General features: G+C 42.5%; 2 protein-coding genes across 3 annotated transcripts; one reads left to right on the forward strand and one right to left on the reverse strand.

The window, feature by feature from the left end:
- Nucleotides 1-67: 67 nt before the first annotated feature.
- On the forward strand, nt 68-6,655 carry tmem184c (transmembrane protein 184C). 2 transcript variants are annotated; one of them, XM_080463951.1, is made up of 10 exons: nt 68-658; nt 2,323-2,453; nt 2,539-2,575; nt 2,736-2,941; nt 3,725-3,799; nt 3,903-3,996; nt 4,117-4,229; nt 4,323-4,422; nt 4,542-4,713; nt 4,811-6,655. In XM_080463951.1, the coding sequence occupies exons 1-10, from the start codon at nt 542-544 to the stop codon at nt 5,119-5,121; spliced, it is 1,356 nt and encodes a 451-aa protein (XP_080320077.1). In that variant the 5' UTR covers nt 68-541; the 3' UTR covers nt 5,122-6,655. The 2 variants fall into 2 exon arrangements, with proteins under 2 accessions (XP_080320077.1, XP_080320076.1); XM_080463950.1 differs by having other exon boundaries at nt 85-658; nt 3,903-4,229.
- On the reverse strand, nt 6,525-18,290 carry prmt9 (protein arginine methyltransferase 9). Its single transcript, XM_080463949.1, has 13 exons — nt 17,788-18,290; nt 16,996-17,195; nt 16,740-16,888; nt 16,384-16,620; nt 16,082-16,249; nt 15,871-15,973; nt 15,311-15,420; nt 14,972-15,164; nt 13,843-14,026; nt 11,080-11,764; nt 10,832-10,985; nt 8,144-8,266; nt 6,525-7,292 (listed from the first exon to the last, which is right to left on the reverse strand). Exons 2-13 carry the CDS (start codon nt 17,191-17,193, stop codon nt 7,053-7,055), a joined length of 2,544 nt encoding a protein of 847 aa, XP_080320075.1. The 5' UTR covers nt 17,194-17,195; nt 17,788-18,290; the 3' UTR covers nt 6,525-7,052.
- Nucleotides 18,291-19,475: the final 1,185 nt, after the last annotated feature.

Raw genomic sequence — 19,475 nt, forward strand, 5'->3', positions numbered from 1 at the left:
CAAGACTGCCTGCATCAATTTAGAGATATGTATTGAATCCACCAATCAGATTGCACTTTGTGGGTGGGACCACAGTCACGCAGAGAGCGGAAGTAGTACATCACACAACAATTAGTTCTTCAAAAACTTTTGTCTACAGACGCTAAACGAGAATAAAGACTCATTAGTTTACATTTATTTAAAGAATCGACTGTCGTTTGGGAGTGAAGCCTTATTTATCCGCCCCATTTATCCAGAAACGGTGAAGGATTAACGCAGCATGGCTCTTCGGATGTGATTGTTTACATGGTGAATCAGCTGACAAGCTAACGTTAGCAGCCTCGGTTTGGTGTGTTTTATAAAATCGTTAAATTTCCGGCAGCTCTGAATTCATGAATGAAACGCAACATCGGTGACGCAGACAACGTAACTGTGCGGCGGTGGTCGTAGTGACAAGGAGTGGACGATGCGAAACTAACGCCCAACAAACGAGCGTTAGCGACGTGAAGCCTCCGGGTCAATCTGTCCAGTCACCGGATCATCCGCCGGCCTTCATGACAACATGCCGTGCTCCTGCGGGAACTGGAGGAGGTGGATCAGGCCCCTGGTCGTCCTGCTCTATATTCTGCTGCTCATTGTCGTCCTGCCGCTTTGCATCTGGGAGCTGCAGAAGTCAGAGGTCAGTTCAGGCACAGATTGATCTCATCAATATGTCTTTTTGTTTTGACAATGGCTGGCTTAACACTTGAGTTACACGTCATAAGACAAATGTGCTGTGTTTCATTACGAATTCACAAGCGTCATTTAATAGCTGTACTGTGATGATTAAATTTAAAGACTCTCACAAAACTCATTTCGTTTGATCCCTCAGATACTACAGGTCACTTTACTCACGAGTCAATAAAAACACTTTATACACAAAACACAGGAAAATTAAAAGTTCAAGGTATATCTGAAAAAAATAATAAAAAGAAAAACCATCGAAATTTAAACAACTAGGAGCCACAAGAAACCAATAGATAATACTATGATGAAAGTTTAAGTGGAAGTGATGATCAAGGATGTTATCATGCAGATGGTTAATGTTATTTCGATGGCTCTTGCAGTGTTTTGGTCTTGCTTCCATCCAGCTTTTATACTGCTTTATCCTGCGCAGGGGGGTACGCTCTGGACAGGTCACCAGTCTATCACAGGCAAACACAGAGAGACGGAAAACCACACACACTCACACCTAGGGACAATTTGGGGTCACTAATACACTTCACATGCATGTTTTTGGACTGTGGGTGGAAACGGGGAACTGGGAGAACATGCAAACGCCACACTGAATGGCTCCGTGTTTGAACCCACAACATTTGTGCCGTGAGGCGCTACTCACTGGGTCACTGTATGGCCTTGGTTCTGCTTGGAGGCGATAAATGTAATTGTGGTTCTGGGATCTAATAAAACCTATTGATGCAATGATTCAGTAGATTGTCGGGGTACACCGGGTCAGATATACGTGTTAGGGTTAAGCATTTAATAAAAAAAATCCATCAATCTTTGCCAACTTAGGATTGTGAGTGAAGCCAATTCCAGCTGAACAAGAGTGACGGCACGGTACGCCCTGGACCAAGCAATCAAATGGCAAACACACATGCATATTTACGATATGCAATTTAATGTGAAACACAAGAAGACTGGACACTTGGACACACAAGAAGAACATGCAATCTACAGAGAAAGACCTGACCCAACCCAAACTCAGACTGGAGACTTTCTTACCATGTGGAGAGAATGTCAAGAATTACAGGATAGAAATCACGTGTCACTGGTGAACACACTGTAAGAATGTGGAAATGTCCTAATTATGGGATTATTATTGTGCAAGTTTAATATTTTAATCGGCTTCTTAAAAAAACATAATTGACGGCATGATTATAGTTGAACTCCCTGTTCTCTTCTGTCCTCATCTCTGAAAAAGAGGAGATTTTAATATGTTGCTTTTAGAGTCAGTTATAAGTACCGTATATATATATATATTTTCATCCTTACAGTAAGGCTGTCGCTGCTCAGTTTAACATTATCTGGTTGATCAATACAAAAGCCTAATCACACATTGCTTAAAAAAATACAATAATGATAGAATTTGGTTTCATCACTTGTGGTTCTCTTCCCTTAAACAAATTTGATGTGAAGTGTTTTTACAAAGCAATTGTACTCGACAAATAGAGTCGAATTCCTCTCCGACTGGTGACTTCACATACATTGTGGACAAATTGACCCAAATACCCAAAATATTACCTCGCAAGACTGAAATCACTTAAATGTTCACTGTGTGCACTGTTTTTCTTGTAATGGCAGGTTGGCACGCATAACAAAGCATGGTTCATTGCTGGGATATTCGTCTTCATGACCATTCCCATATCATTATGGGGCATCCTCCAGCATCTGGTGCACTACACTCAACCAGAGCTCCAGAAACCCATTATTAGGTAAAGCTGTCAGCAGTCACTTAAGCCATGAATAAGAGTCTTAAACATGTTTGTAACCAGTTGTGTTGTTTTTGTATGTTTTTAGGATATTATGGATGGTCCCGATCTACAGCTTGGACAGTGTAAGTCCTGTAATATGAGGCATACAACTACACTACAGATCATAGTCTGTTCTTTGTCACTTTATAGATACAGAACTGAGGCTTCAGACAATTAACAGAACTGAAGTTTTATCCATCTCACGCCTATTTGCCTTTTTCTTTTTTCTTTTCCCTTTTTCAGTGGATTGCACTGAAATACCCAAGCATCGCAATTTACGTGGACACGTGCAGAGAGTGCTACGAAGCATACGTCATCTACAACTTCATGACCTTCTTGCTCAATTACCTGGAAAACCAGTACCCGAGCCTGGTGTTGATGCTGGAGGTCCAGGAGCAGCAGAAGCACCTGCCCCCTCTCTGCTGCTGCCCGCCGTGGCCGATGGGAGAGTGCGTGCCGTTTGGAAACGTTTTAAGTCTCTTTTACAGTAATGAATCATCTGCCTGAAATCTATATGTGCTTCCCGCAGTCTGCCTCAATCTCATAGGGCCAGACTTTGTGGCTAACTTCTATCCAACGCTGTAAAAACCATGAAAGCTAATCATTGAGCATAGTCATTTGATCCACTCCTGCCAGTTTTACTGGCTGGAGTTTGATTTATCCCTGAGTCTCCCACATTTACAGATTAATATATATATTAATTTTTTTTAGTAATGCTCTTTCAGATCTGTTTTTCATACCTCCAGGAAAAAATAACCTTATTCCATGAAAATTCCTTCTCCAAACATGAAGCAGTGACAGACTTGTTTTGGTTACCTCCGTTCTGTTGGGACTGTACTGTTGTATCTCGTAGCAAACAAACCTACAGTCAGCCGCTTCATATTATCCAGTCAGGCAACATTTGTTAGACATTCCTGCGTGCTGCTAATCTAATCCAGAGTTGTTGTTTTGCTACATGAGAAACTGAATCTCATGTGGAGAAAAGAACCAAAAGATTCTCCCGAAAGGCCACTAACATCATTTTCATTCATTAAATCTGTTTTGTAAACTCCTCCAGTTGCCAGCTCTGTTGGATTTTTCTAATTTAGTAGCTTTTCAGGCAGTTTAGTGTTAAATGTTGTCAATGTATTTGTTCTCTCGTCATCATCGTGACCAATCCGGGTCGCCCCTGATGTTAAAGAAGTTGTTAAAACTTGCTCACGTCTAATTCAGGTGATGAAATTCCTCTGCAGGGTGCTGCTGTTGAGATGCAAACTGGGAGTTTTGCAGTACACCGTCGTAAGACCGGTCACGACGGTAATTGCTTTGTGAGTGAGCTTTGCATCTTGTGCTATTGATTATTGATACTTGTCACATTTCCTTCGCGGTTTGTAATGATTCCTGCTCAATTTGTTTATTTTGTCTTCCTAGAATCTGTCAGCTGTGCGGAGTCTACGACGAAGGCAATTTCAGCTCCACAAACGCGTGGACGTACTTGGTCATCTTCAACAACATGTCACAGCTGGTAAATGCGCTGTGTTTTTTTTTTACTTCACAATTGAATTTGTGTCCCGCGAGGAGCGTGACATTAATTCTAAAGCCCATTTTGATGCGGGTTTCCTCACTGTGTCGTCTTCTGCTTCAGTTTGCCATGTACTGCCTGGTGCTGTTCTACAGGGCTCTGAGAGAGGAGCTGAGTCCAATCAAACCAGTCGGCAAATTCCTGTGCGTCAAAATGGTGGTCTTCGTTTCCTTCTGGTAAATCTTAGCACGTCGACAATCCGCGGCATGAACTAGAAATGTTTGCAGTCGCACTTGGACCGAACTGACGTCCGTGGAAACTCTTTGCAGGCAAGCTGTGTTCATTGCTCTGCTGGTGAAAGTGGGAATCATCTCAGAGAAACGCACCTGGGACTGGCAGAGTGTGGAGGCCGTAGCCACTGGATTACAGGTAACAGTTACTTTATTGTCAAAGTTACAGATAAGTTCTTTCTTTCAGTTACCTTACTGGTGGCCTCGTGAAAGTTTAACTTGATTCGTCCACGCTGACCTTTTGCTATTCCTCTGTAGGATTTTGTCATTTGTGTGGAGATGTTTCTGGCAGCCATTGCGCATCACTTCAGCTTCACCTACAAGCCTTACATCCAGGAGGCTGAGGAAGGGTCTTGTTTTGACTCTTTCATGGCGATGTGGGACATATCTGATGTCAGAGCTGACATTTCTGAACAAGTGCGCAACGTCGGTAGGTCCCCCCCCACCACTACTTTGGTACTCTGGCAATAGAACGTTTCCTCAGAGTCTCCAACTTTAAAATACTTTTGTTTGCTCCACACTGACAGGGAGAACGGTCATGGGTCGTCCGAGAAATAACTACTTTGACGAGGCACAAAACGATGGCGAGCGATCCGGCCTGCTCTCGTCCGCTTCTCAAGACGCCATCGTCGAAGCAGCATCCAACTCGGTGTCTCCTAATGGTCAGTACCAGGGCCTGGGCAACACTCTCACGCCGCACTCCATGTCGGCCCCCGCCGGCCTCAGCTCGGCCCTGTGGGACGACGGGTACGAGGCCAGGCCCGAGGACACCCAGGAGGAAGAAAGGACCCACCAACCCAAAGAACCAGCGGAGGCAGATCTCATTGTGATCACTTAGCTTCAGCCTGCGTCTCAGACTTTAGCCGGTATGGTTGGGCAGGACCCGATTACAGCCTCGCTGGACCTCTCTGCCCGTGACAGCTCCACGAATGTTTCGTGAAGTTCTGGCTCTCGAAAGACGTTGAAAGTAATAGTGTGCTGGACATCAGGCTGGGTGACACAGAGAAAACTGAAACTCACAATTGTTTTCCTTCTATATCAATTTTATAGGAGTGACTTTGGTAATTTAACACACTTAAAAGCCAATAATCTTTGGTTTACGGTAAGGCAAGAAAGCACGCACCGTATCAGTTTATTACAATGTATTCTCATATTATGACGTAATGTCAATTATACATCGTCCAGTCTTGCGTGGAAAGATGTGTGGCTCAGTAAGTTGTCATCAAATCAGCTATAAATAGATGGAGCGCGATGGGACTGCTATGTATCCTGACAAGCGCACCCTTCCACAAAGGGAGTCCGTCTCTGTGCTGGTAGAGAGCCCATGACTCCTGGTGAAGCATCGAGTGACACAAAGTGATTTTTATTCACGCATTGTGTCGCTAATGTCATGATCCCAATGTGACAAATGAGAAATAGCCAATAGTTTAAGTCCTTATTTTGGGAGACTTTGGATGCCGTCTTGTTAGAGCAGTCGTCATGATGGAAGGCCTACAAAACTAAAAGCACATAGGATGTTAAGAAATGTTTCGTCCTCGTTTGGTGATGTCATTTATTTCTGGTAGGAATAAAAAAAAAAAACTTAAAGCAGGGTGCAAATGTTTTGTGCGAGGTAAACTGTTAAGACTGGGAAAAATGAGGTTGAAAGTGGCATCCTATGTGACATGTAACATCACTACGTTATCAGTGAAGAATATCAGAGAATTTAAAATAATTCCGTCTGAAACTGTACAATCGGCACATTATAGTGAGTTTATCTGCTTTAACACCAACGGTTTCCCTGCATCCAGAAAGTATTCACAGCGTTTCACTTTTTCCACATTTTATGTTGCAGCCTTATTTCAAAATGTAATAAATTTTTCCCTCAAAATTGTACACACAACACCTCAGAATGACGTGAAAAAAGTTTGAGCTTTTTAAAAATGTATTTAAAAAAACAAAGTGAAGCACTGTGAATGCTTTCCAGATGCCCTGTGTACCGTCGAATAGGAATTTCATCAGCAGTCTTCTCAGCTGCCTTGTTCTTTGTTGTGGAGTCAGTATGGAGATCAGTTTTCCCCTTTAAGGTGGAACTGTGCAGCTTTTCAACCGACGCCATTTATTTTCTTCATCGTGGACTCTACCAAGTTTTACTTTATTCCATTGTTTCTTTCAGGGATTTGTTCAGGGGTATGGATATTAATGTTTAGTTTAGGATGTCAGTTTGTGTCCAACAGGTAAATGCATCAAGTCAACAGCATCATGTTGCACTGCCTTATGTTTTTATTTTTCAAAGTGAACCGGACAGGATGGCATTTTAAAAGATGTAATTGTTCCACATTTTGATTTAATTTCATGTCCAGCAGCCTTGTCAATAAATCTGATTAACTTGTGCTATTTCTTGTATTTAAAAAAAAAAAAAGAATTGCTGGAGCTTTCATTAAGATCGTTACAACTTGACTGTCCATAACAAAAGGAATAATAACGTGCATATCATACAGTTCAAAATGCTTATACGAGTACAAGTTCTATTTGTAGTCTCAGAGCACAGCTTCCCAATAACTCTAAAGTCCATTGTTACAAATATCCATGAATGAAATGTATTTTCTCACGCAGGGGTCAGCAAGATCTATATTGAACAGACACTCTTATAAGCAAATTCTGTGAGATGTTGGGTTTATGCAAAAATAACACTAGAGAATAGAAATCTGTAAAAGATACAGATCCCCCAACAGTCCAAATGCCCCCCCTCACACAGGATAAAAACTAACACTGGACTGTAAGACGTTATTACTCCATTGGCCCCCGTGTGTCTTCTATATGGGCCGTGATAGAGATGGTGCTTTTGTGAAGCTTGACGGCGAGGCGGACCCATTCTCCGGCTCGCACGTCCAGAGGCTGCTGCAGAACCACGGCCGCCTGCTTCCAGTGAGAGTTGGGGCTGAGGGTGCTGACGCTGATCTCGTGGTCCAGGTAGATTTGGTACCAGAAGGGGACTGCAGTTATTTGGCCAGCAGACGTAGCCTGGACCTGTGACACAAGGATCAGTGATCGACGATGGTGGAAAAGAGGCACATTGGGATTACTTTCGGTATTGAGGAGCCATGTTTTACTGTTGAATCAAAAAAATGTTTTATCGTACAGGCAAAAATCAATTTATCTGATTATTATTATTATTTTGTTTGTGCCCCATCATACAGATGATTCGGATCATAGAAAACATAGTAGCTGCATGGAGTCCAGGCTTAGAGCCTTTCTGTGCAGAGTGGATGTGTGGGTTCCTCCCGGTTGTCTATGACACATTTTGGTTAGTTGGCGAGTTTACATATGTGCCCTGCGATGAACTGGCCATCGATGCAGACTGCCTTGTGCCATAATCATCTGGCATTCTCTTAAACCTCCAGGGATAAAGTGGTAGAAAGATGGATGTTAATAACTGAAATTTTATTTTTATTTTTTTAAATCCCTTTAAACATTTGGATATTAGTTGTCCATCGCCAGCATGACCCACTCATGCCATTTCGTGTTAAATAAAATCATAGAAACAGCACAAAAAATATGTAATTTAAAAGAACTTATCTATTCATGGGTTTGGGAATAAACTAGATCCCTCATTTTGAAATAAGACTGACTTTTCTTAGATTACTTGGTAACTACCTTAGAGAGCTATGCTTTAGGATTTGTTGGGGTCAATACAGTGCTACAGATCCCGTTTCTAAACTCCAGGACCCTAAAAGCAAAGTTAGACATTTACACAAAGGTGATGGTTCCGGTGACTTTTTGAACCAAACTGGCAAAGTCAGTGCATGAATTCAAACTTGATCCATTTTTATTGCCCGTTCCACCACATCACGCTACGTGTATCAACCCGAGTGTCTTACCCGGACTTCTCTGTGAGTGTAGTTTGCGTTGGTGTCCATGAGGTCAAGAACAAAGAGCTCCACAGACTCACTGAGATGTCTGCACTCCAGCATGGAAAAGTCCAGAAACACGTGGACTGGCACCTACACAGCAACAACAACATGACAGCAGTGCTGGTGAGGTTTTGGGGAAAAAAAGACATCGTCATTGAAAGAAGAAAAACATGATTTATTATCCTTTAAATTAAAAACATTACTTATTTTGGCTCATGAGTCTTTTTTTGGACCAAAAAAAAATAATCCTTATATGTACACTGAAGGACTTATTTTCTCAAAAATGACAAAAACAATGCTAAAACTTACACTTTACTTCAAATGTATTTATTTTTCCACGTTCTTTGCAGACGTAATAAAATCATCTGCATATATTTCTTGGTCTGTCTGTATGTCTGTTAGCAAGATTATGTCAAAACTACTGCACGGATTTAATAGAAATTTTCACCACAGATAGATATTAGGCCAGGGGAGATTCCATTAAATTTTGGCGGTGAACTTTAAACATTTTTTTTCCCCCTGAGTCCAGGTTAACCTTTTGTGGACGTCAGAAATAATCACAAAATACAACATTAATATATGACAACTAAAAATGAAATATTTACATTTGAAAGTGAAAATATTTGATAATCTCCGTGTTTGCCCTGCATTGTACCAGTGAATCAGCTGCAGCATCGCATAAATTTAATTTCCTCATTTGGATAAAGAAACTAGAGAAGATGTATGGAGGTTCTTATATATTGTAAAAATTGATACGTGAAATTAAGTATTCACTGAAACAGCATTCACATAAGAGACTTTGCTCTACTTTTGGATGAACTCATTTTTCGAAATTAATTCCACATACTGTACATTTTCATGAAATCAACAAATTAGCTTTTTTTCCTCTGAATTAATTAGGTTTTGACCAAAGAAAATAGTCTATACTTTCAATAACTTACCTGTTTTAACCCCGTATTTTAAACACGACACTGTAAAAGATTAGTCTAAACAAGATCAGCGACAAATGGACCACAAACGAATGAGAGCTTCTGTTAGTTTCAAGCCATTTTCCATATATATCCAGATGTGTTTTTATTCCACAGCGCTCGGAGGTGACCACTTATTCACAGTGAAACCCTCCGAAACAAATCCTCCGTCTCAAACTTGACATGTGGGGGTGAACTGGCCGTGGGGCCGCAGACTTGAAAGCCGAACGGTGAAACAAAAGAGGCGACGCACACAGAAAAGTCTCACTTTACTGCGGAACAAAAGAAGCGCTCCTCCTCCCTGTCACAGTTGTGCAGACCTCAGAGCCCCCTGTTTGATGTGCTTGATGTAATGTGTGCTGATGGATTCAGGTAGGAATGTCTTTTGGGCCGGGCTGCGTGTTGTGCCGCGTGTGACAGTTGTGCGAGGAAGTGCCCTCCACCGAGGGCTTCAAAGACGGCATCTGTTAAAACAAACGACCGTCCCGCGAGACGCCGGTGAAATTAGAGCACAAGCATGATGCTGGAGAAGAGAACGAGGGAGGAAGAAATAAAGATCATTTCCAGCCCAAATGAAGAAGAAAAAACAAAAAACAACAAAAAAAACCGAATTCAAAGGGATTTCTCTGCTTCTTTAACGCAGCTGGAAAGCTCACATCAAAGAGGAGAGCGGGGAAACACACTCCTGGACCTTAAAACTCAGACTGAAAATACTTGTTCCAACAAAAGAAAACCCGACTCGGTACAAAACAAAGCTGGACACAGCCTGTCTGATTAGCTTCAGCAAGTTAAAGTTCATCTGCGATGATGGTTTTATAGTATTGCACCATGTGTCTGTCATATTTAACAACACCCAGGGCAACACATTTGCACCTCATATACAATCGTTAAATGTGAATGACGCAAGCTCACAAACACAGAATAGCGTATGTGAAAACTGTCAATATTGACTGTTGCATCAGGAACATGAGACAGAATAGGAGATATGAGCGGCTGGAGATGTACAAAAGGAGGATTTCGCAACGCCTGTTATGAAGGCTGGAGAAGTTTCACCCTCACAATATGACTTCAGTGCCATACCCTGTGAAGCGATCCTGGGTTTGGTGAAATTTAAAGGAAATTTGAGGAGAAATGAGTTGCATCCAGCAGTGCAGAACGGAACTCCTTCACTCACCCTCCTCTTGTGTATAAGAGCACCGACAGTGGCCATGAAATGTTCCCAGAAAAATAGATCCTCGATTTGTTCTGTCTCCAAAGTGTGTAGTTTAGAGACAAAACAAATCGAGGATCTATTTTTCAATAAAGGAGGAAATCCACGTTTTTATATTGTCACACCTTCATTTGGTAAAGCTTTGCTTTCACACTGCACGATTGAGAGCAGACAAACCGCCTGGACTACGACACGCAGTTACAACTGCTGCTCGTTTGGGGGCGCTATCACCCAAAACCAACACTGACCAGAGAAGAAGAAAAGCATCACGACGTAGAAACCGGGCTCTTCACGTTTTTAACCAGTAAGAATCGACCTTTTCATAAGTTTGATTTAAACGCATATTTAAATTGATGGACGGGACAAATGTTCATCTGCTTTGCAGATTGTAAGCGATTCGTCTGGTGGCTCTGCAGTGGCTGGTATTCGAGTCACACTCGGAGTGAACATAGTAAATAAATCAACGGGTATACTCACGGTGAACTGGTTGATGAAAGGAGCGATGTTGAATCCCAGTGTTGGCTGCTGACCCTGGACAGCGCTCTCCAGGAGTAAGATGTCCGACTCCACCAACATACCATACACAACAATCTTCTGAGGGAATATCTGTCCTCCGTCTTCCAACAGGCATCTGGGGCGAAGAGTGAAGTTTAAACGGAAAGTAGAAGACAAACAAAAGGCTATTGGGTTTTCATCTATACTACGCCCTGCCGGCTTCTCTCTACCTGGCCAGTGAAGCTTTCTCCATCAACTTCTGTCTGATGAGGCCACACGTTTCCACACAGTCCAGGATGATGGCGCTCCACAGCTTCTCCCTGGACGGCCTCTTCAGCATCCCCTGCTCATCCTCCATGTGGTTGAGCCAGAACTCCAGATGCTTCTCTGAGATACCGATGGACTGAGCCAGTCTCTTCAGCACTTCCTGCTGCTTGCTCTTTTCCACTGAGCTGTAGGCTTTCACGTGACCCTGGCTGGCAGCGAGGAGGGAGAGCAGGGAGAAGCCTTCCGACACGTCCAGCACGTAGTACAGGCTGCCGCAGCCGGCGGCGTCCGGCTGAGACTCTCGGCTCTGGCTTTGGCTCTGGCTTCTAACCTTCAGCTGGGAGATGAGTTTGGCCAACGCGGTGCAGAAACTCTGATGGTAATAATGGTTGTTCAGGAGCGCCATTTCGGCACATTCCAGCACGCAGAAGTCTTTGGTTCGACTCTGATCGGTCTGAAGACACGCTAACGCGCTGCACAGTTCCGCCTCGGGGTTGGAGGCGAGGTTTCCAGAGTGCAGCGGATCCACACGCTTGTCCAGAAGGATTTTCTGCCCGTCTCTCAGCACAGCAACACTGCAGAGCCTGAGGAAGGCGTCTCGGCAGGAGACCTCCACAATCAGCTCGTCTCGCAGCTGCAGGACAAAACCTGGAGAGACGGCAGGGGGGGCATGGCCGGAATGAGCCACAATAAGACAATCAAAGCATCATACAGTCAATACAACATGTTAATATTATCAATTATTAAAGAATTTCAAATACTGAAATCAACACTTTGACAAACTGGGGGCGCTTGCTGAGCGTGAGCAAAACTTTCTGGGTGGTAAATATGAAAGGGACAGCTTGGTGAAAAGAGAGATCCATGTATTATTTTTAATCCTTTTGTTCCCTTGTATATCATTTGTGGTAAGGAGAGCAGGACACCGACAACTACTATTAGGAGTCATGTTTTATGAAGGTGACGATGAATAATTAAGTTCTTGATTTCTTTTGTTGTTAGGGCGAGGGCCAGAGTAATAGGAAATATTCTTATTATTGGTAAAAATAGAAATCTAAACTCAGACACGCATTATAAATATAAGGATGTAAGAAACTAATAATGGTACAAAAACAAAATCAATGTAAATAGGAGCAGGAGAGTCTATATAGTTATAATTGAAGAGGATCTGTAAACTGGCAAATCTGTTGTGACACTTAATGAAATAACATTTTTTAGGATTGTGTGGAAGACGTCCTGCAGAGGAAAGCGAAATGTGTGCAGCAGAGAGAAGAGGAGCGCGGATCCAACGGAGAAATGAGATTCAGGGGACCAGGCAGTGCGAAGATTCCTCCAGGAATAACATCTGTTCGTGTCTCCATGTCAGCACACAGATCATCAGAGGCATTTGGGAAAAATGCATATTCATCGCTTATAAGAATTTCATGAACACTAAAGGGTGTCAGAGGCGATCACGGCGCACACGTCACGGTGGCAGGGAAACGGATGTCGGCGATCAGCGGGAAAGGTGCTGGCTCCCTCGACGCTGCCCTCGCCAATTAGCGGCGCGGCGAGACGCTTCTGAGCCCCGTCTGAAAGATGATGTACGGCTACGCCAACTGGAACATGTCATCCAACGTCAGCGACTATTAAGCTCAGTGACCGGGATGACAGCGCGGTTAGGGCTTTTTTAGAACTTTGCCCAACTTAAGTGAATACTCCCACATTAATTTAAACTTTTTGACAGTTTTACTGGAAGCATGTGTCCAGTTAGGCTTCGGAAATGAATCTTCATTGAAGGCCATTAAAGCTCATAACACTCATATTATATGCTTTTGGGACAATATGCAATTTCTTTGATGGGTTTCAGTAAAGTAGGTCTTGAAATACTAGTTAATGTAATGCAAATTTACACTAGTGTTGATTTCAGAAGTTTAGGGAAATATTATCATGCAAAGTTTGCAATTCTTAGAAATGTAAGATTATCAGCTAATACTACTGATCCTATGCAGAAGCCTAAACATCACACTGCCCTCATCTGATGTAAAAAAGAAATGCATGATGAAGATAAGCAACCAAGCAGCTAATGAACCAAAGCGAAATGTTTCCACTGCAGGTCTTGATGACTTATGTTCTATTTGCTGGGATCTGATTTGTTTTGGACTTTAGGTCGCGATGATTGACTCACCGTTTCCAGCCCAAACAACATAAAGACCCACACACCTCGATAAAAATCAGCACGATTCTCAGCTTGTCTAGAAATCACGTTAAAACCATAAAACTATTACGGTATATGTGTAATAAAGAACAAGCCATAAATACACAAATGCCCAAAATAAACCAAGTCAAAAGGTAAGAGGGCTTGTATATCTGGCAACACAGGTCAGCACGTGTAGATCCATTTTCAACTGGTTGTTAAATACGAGCCAACAAAATCTAGACAACATGAAGAGGGAAAGAAGGAGAATGAAGGGAAAAATAGAGAACAGCTTTTAACATTTTGGCAGAGCGGCTCGTGTGAAAAGAAATGGAATTGGAGCTCAAAACAGGTCAGATATGGGTCATTTGTAAGCAAAAACAAAGATCTGAATTGGGTCGCATTTCCCTGCAGTGTGAACGAGCGCTTAGATCAGCCGCGGACTTCAAACTAAAATTACAGTAATATGCAAACACTTTGCGGCAGGTGTGAAAATACCGTGAAGCAAAAAGTAATGACGAAGACGCCTCCCGCGTGTCCCTTCGTATCTTACCCTCGGTGCTGTGGACGGGGTAGATGGCTTGCTCCCAGCAGGTGTCCTCCTGAGGTCCAGTCGACAAGCTGCTCTCCTCGTCCAGGTGGAGCTGGAACCACACGGCCAGAGCGTCCAGCTGCCCCTCCTGAGTGACGGGCAGACGGATCTCCTGAGCCTCCCGGGAGCTCAGACCCTCCAGTTCCTACAGGTGACCAATACGCTGCAGTCAGTCACTTTTTATTTTTCACAACTTGTTTATGGCCGCGTCCATAATTATTAGCACATAATCTGTTCATACATTTCCCCGGATGCGTCGACAGTCTGACTGGCTGTAAATCAGTGATTCAATTTCAAAGTCTTAAAACGGGTGTCTTCACAACCAGCTGAAACACAAGCATACCATGAAAAACACTCTGTTGTGGGTAAATAATTGAAAAATAGTTCAAAATCACATAAATTTGCACGAGAAGTATTTGAAACAGGAAAAATAAAATAAAAGTCTGCCATATTGTGTATAAAAAGACTTTGAGGGTAAATGCTATTAAAAAAAAAAAAGATTTTGATGTAACGTGGTATTTCAGGGCTATAAAAGAAAATCCCAACAGATGTCAGTAAGTGGATATTTTACATTTCACATTCACACACCCATGGTGAAGCCCCGAGGCAATAGCTACGGGAAGAAACTTGTTCAGTGTCTTGCACAAAGACATTTTGACCCATAAAGGTGGAAAATGTGGAATTGTGGACTTTCATGTCTAGAAAAGTCGATCCACTCTCACAATGCAGCTACAGTCCTGTTTTCTCTGGTCTCCCTGATTCATACTGTAAAGCACAACAATAAACATGTACACACATGTCCCTACTATGTGTATGGATAAATATGGTTTGTGATGCATATCAACATGTTGTCTGTATTTACAGTGGCTGATGTCGCTTATGTTCGAGTTTAAGTGACTAACAGGAAACTCTTCGGGTGCTAAACTCATATCCTTCTTAGATCACTCTGTATGATGACAACATTTTTAATCTTCAGTTTAGATAATAATTCTGCTACTATTTTGAAGATTATTTGAAGTATGTTTCTACAGTTTCTCAGGTGACGGGTTATATTCTAAGCAGACAGTTTATCTTCTTCACAGCTGTTCACCTGCACATTGTTGAAATCTATGTTGAGGGCGGTGAACGGCTCTGTGAGAGCTTTATATCCTCCCGGCAGCCTGCTGAGTCTTTCTGTGGTGTACGGCTCCATGGAGTCATCCGGCTCCGAGCTACAGCTCACTGGGCTGTGGAGTTCTCCGGCTGCAGCCATGGACACACCGCCCACCTCTGATACACAGGGCCTGACCAAAAAAAAACAAAAAAAAAAAAAAACACCACCACAATATATCAGATTCAGACATTTTATACTGCAGCTTCTCGACATGTGACCACAGACTTTCTCTAACATGTCATATGAAAGGAGGAAAGGAACCGTCAGAGGGCTCACCTGTGGTGGCGGCGGATCTCAAGGCACTCGAGAGCCATGCCGAACACAGTAGCTCCGGCAGGGATGACCCTGCCTGTGGCGGACTGTTCCCCAAATTCATTCTCGCCTCTCTGCAGTTCATGAAACGTACATAAAATACTCGTATTTCAGATATGCCCATGACAGCACATCAAGGTGGATTTGTGCACTTCCTGTGTGTGAACAGGGATGGTCAAGTATGATGTTTGTATCCAATACCAAGTATCCTTAAAAGCCTTTGAGCTCAAATCCTGGAGTAAGACCCTTTTCGTCTTCATTCCCAGCTGCATATCCAGAAGGTGGCAGCAAGGTGCAAAATTTTAAAAAAGAAAAAGAAATCCTTCACATATAACGGGAAGCTGGCTACAACTAAATCCTATTCTGAGTCATTATTTTGCAAATGGAGCACTCACATGTTTTTCAGAACTCACTGAACTCTCATCGCATCGGTGTGTGGGTGTGTGAATGAGTAAAACAGAGGTGAAGTGTTTATGTGCTTGCAGTGAGGTCACATTTCCCGTCTTGTGCTTGTGTTTATTTACCTGTGGAGGCAGCAGAAGGTGGTGCCAGGCATGAATGAGACTCTCTATGATGCCCTCTCCGAACAATCCTGCATCTACTGTCTCCGTAACCACCAAAGATACTCTTAACAAAACAAAAAAAAGCAAAATGCCTTTTAGAGCCCACTGACGACATTACAACAATACGTTTATTTAAAAAAAATAAAATTATAATTTTAGGTATAAACTGAACCTGTGTGGGATGTCCTTTGGCACTTCCATCTCCAGAGATTTCATATGGAGGATCTTGATGCTGTCTCCCATCCCATTAGCGTTGACCACCTCGCAGGCCAATTCATACATGGTTTTGGAGAGCTCACAGGCGTACACCTCCGCGGCCCCTGCCTTCTTAGCACACATACTAAACACAGAGAAATGGAAAATCAAGAAGGGGTTCACTCACATCCGCTAGTGGCTGTGGGGTTTGTTTTGAAGGGTCGACTTTCTAACGCATAAAAGGACAAGTATTCCAAATTCTGATGGAAAATATCTCACCCAAGGATTCCAGTGCCAGTACCTATGTCTAATACAGTGTTGCAGCCACTTTGGACGGCCTTCTGAATGGCTTGCTGGTACTTCCGGTTCCTCCCGTGGTCGTTGAGCATGAGGAAATGCCAGCGCTCCACCAGCCAGTTGGCCACGCGGTAGAAGTTCTCTCTGGCTTCGGGATAGTCCGGTTTCAGCTTCAAGGCTTTGTGGAAATGACCTGCGGCTTCATCTCTGAACCCCATCCTGGAAGGTGAATGGAAAGTAAAAACGTGATGTAAAACATCACAGTCCCCATTTCTAACACAGGGGGACATGCACAGGCATCTCACACGCAGTGCTAACATTTGTACAGCAGAAAGCACCTGAACAGGTGTTCACCCATGCTATTTAGGATGACTTCGTCTGCAGGAAAAAGCTCCGTGGCTTGCTGGTAGCAGTCGAACAGGTCCTGAATACGACCTACAGAGTCCAGCTCTTCCGTCCATTTGAAGAGAGTGAACCTGAAGGACTCCTGCACAGCAAAAAAAACAAAACATCACTAGATATCTTCAAAATCTGCAGCCATAACACCGAAAATAGACTCGCGCATGTAAACACGGTAGCGTAAACTGTTATTACCCGTGCTAAGTCCTTAAACACAGGTGCAAGGTTGAGGACGAGGAGGTAGTGTACAAACGCAGTCCCGTAGTCTTGGTTAAGCAGACATTGCTGGGCACTTTCTAGAGAACTGGAGACCAGCTCGTTCCTTGCAGGGTCAACCCTGCGTCGCCTCCGGGCTCTCCTGCTGTGCTTCGGCCTCACACTGGCATTAGGCATTCCTCAAAAGAATGAAAAGAAAAGACGATTCAGAAGGAACAGCATTTGAGAAATTGTGATGGTGTAAAGATTTGAATACAGTTTATTAGTTGTATTATTATTATTTAGTCTTAGTTTATTGAGATGGAAGAAGCAGACATGGGATCTGATGTTCCCTGATTCAATTCCCACAGTTGACAGATTGTCACTGTGGGTCCCTGAGGGGATAAAAAAGTATGATTAGTTGAGTTTATTTTTCTTAGAATAGAGACTTCAACACTATGTGGAAAAAAGCATCTTCAAAAGGTGACCATATCATTCAACATTCCTGAGTAACTTGAAAAATATTAAATCATCCACAATAACTCAGTTGAATGTCATGATACTTTGCCATTCTAGCTGCTGTGTTCTTAGCACGTTACAGGCTGGTATAATGGCTTAAAGCACTTCAAATGCTTCTGATTCATAAGGTTTTCACATCTGCTTAATTCCAAGAATACAAATGGTCTCATTGTGTTGGTTTATGCTGATAAAGGAACAGTGACACTCAGCCAGAAGCTCCATCACATCCACAACGTGACACATATTGACAAGGACATTTTTTTTTTTACTTACTGTGCGCAGTTTAATATCACAGGCCCTGTAGCAGGATGGAGATGCACCAAAACAACTCCCGCTGGTTCATCAAGAAAGGTTTTTCTTTTTAATTAGAAATTGAATTCGGTGACGTTAACGTCAAGCTAACGTGCTTGTTAGCGTGCCGATGATTCATTCTCCTAACAACAATTACATCATAAAAAGCTCCTCTGGCAGCTCCAACAGTCCTTTACATTTAACAACATCCCGATCGCTTCATCTCCGCAGTGAAAATACATTTGCCGACCTAAATGAATAAAAATACATCTTTTATCACATCAGCAGCATTCAACATTCACCGGGCGGTATGTCCGCTCCCTAAACAGCTCGGCGAGAAACACGCGAAGGATCATGAACGGTTCCGGAGGCGCAAAGCAAAGGCGATTATCCATTATCCATTTAAAACCTACGTGAATACAAATTCACAGCCTAACCATGATAGAGAGTAGTTTTGCTACAAATTGCATTTACTTAATTAGAATGGATTATATTTAGAGTTTTTGTCGCCACCTTGAATTCAACAAAATAATGACAGGCGGTTCTCAGGGTAAAATCGAAGACTATAAAAGATCAAGATGGTTCACGCAGTCTAATTCCATTGTTACTGTCACAGGCGCGTGACCGCAAAGTGACAACCTGTTTGATTAATCCGCTTGATAAGACTTTCACTTGGTATCTACTGGAGGTCTGTAGTTGAATAATTCCATAGTTACTATGCTGAATGCAATGGCCCAGAGCAAATGCAAGTTTCGCCTTCAGGGGGATTTTGAAGTGAACTAGTTGAAGCAGAAAAAGCCTCCCACTCAAAGAGTTTCTGAAATCTTTCCAATTTTTCTGATCAGAATATGGCTGTATTCACTGTTATCACAACATGCATGTTTTTCTGCTTAGTTTCATAAATTTTCAACTATTTCAAAATTCTTGCAGAAGGTGATATATTTCGGAGAAGTCAAAGGGGGGGGGGGCATGCTTGCTTTGTTGATTTTATAGGTTTCACTGTTAAGTTACTATTTCATCTTATCAGCTACTGTATATAATGAAGGATTCAAATTGTTATTGACGAATTACAGACCTTTCCCCGTTCTTTCGGTGCTCTGGTTAAACACACAATTGCAAAGAAGCTCCACAACAGAGGAGGTGGGTGGGAATTGTAACACAATGATCTATTTAGGTTTACAGGTAAAAGTGAAAGTTCCTGAAGTGTAACTTTGACTGTGAAAGTTAAGACTACATTTCATGGACTTTAGCAGATAGGATCTTTTATCAGTCTTCATAGAATGCTCTGATTGAGCATCTTAAGCCTTGCTTCTCTATCAACTTCAGTTGCAATAGAGACTTGTAAAACTTGTTAACATTCATGGGAACTGGTCGTTTTAGCTTTGTTATATTGCATATTTTTCTCCGTCATTGTTTTCACTGTTTAGTTTTTGACATTTGTATGCGGAAAATCAGAAATTAAGTTTTTATGCAGCAGGTCCGTTCGGTTGTTATGCACAAAAACGTCAGTGGATCAACCATTGGCATAAAGTTCATTTGGAAAACAAAGGAAATCTGGAATCTAACCCCAACGTACAACTTGGTTTTAGGCAAACAATGTCGAGTGTGAACGTATTCGGGTATGGTTTCACTTGTCTAATAGAAAACTCATTGGAACCACAATGGAACTC

Source organism: Lipophrys pholis (genome assembly GCF_963383615.2).
Source record: "Lipophrys pholis genome assembly, chromosome: 5".
Taxonomy (NCBI): Eukaryota; Metazoa; Chordata; class Actinopteri; order Blenniiformes; family Blenniidae; genus Lipophrys; species Lipophrys pholis.

Bases quoted from the DNA above. Each gene is read 5' to 3' on its own strand.
- prmt9 (XM_080463949.1), bottom strand. From the start codon at position 17,193: ATGCCTAATGCCAGTGTGAGGCCGAAGCACAGCAGGAGAGCCCGGAGG. The intron at 15,421-15,870 runs GTAAATAAACAC...CATGAACTGCAG, and splicing joins ACCTTCTGCTGCCTCCACAG to AGAGGCGAGAATGAATTTGG. The intron at 14,027-14,971 runs GTGAACAGCTGT...GGTCACCTGTAG, and splicing joins TAGATTTCAACAATGTGCAG to GAACTGGAGGGTCTGAGCTC.
- tmem184c (XM_080463950.1), top strand. From the start codon at position 542: ATGCCGTGCTCCTGCGGGAACTGGAGGAGGTGGATCAGGCCCCTGGTC. The intron at 659-2,322 runs GTCAGTTCAGGC...TTGTAATGGCAG, and splicing joins GGGAGCTGCAGAAGTCAGAG to GTTGGCACGCATAACAAAGC. The intron at 3,800-3,902 runs GTGAGTGAGCTT...TTGTCTTCCTAG, and splicing joins GTCACGACGGTAATTGCTTT to AATCTGTCAGCTGTGCGGAG.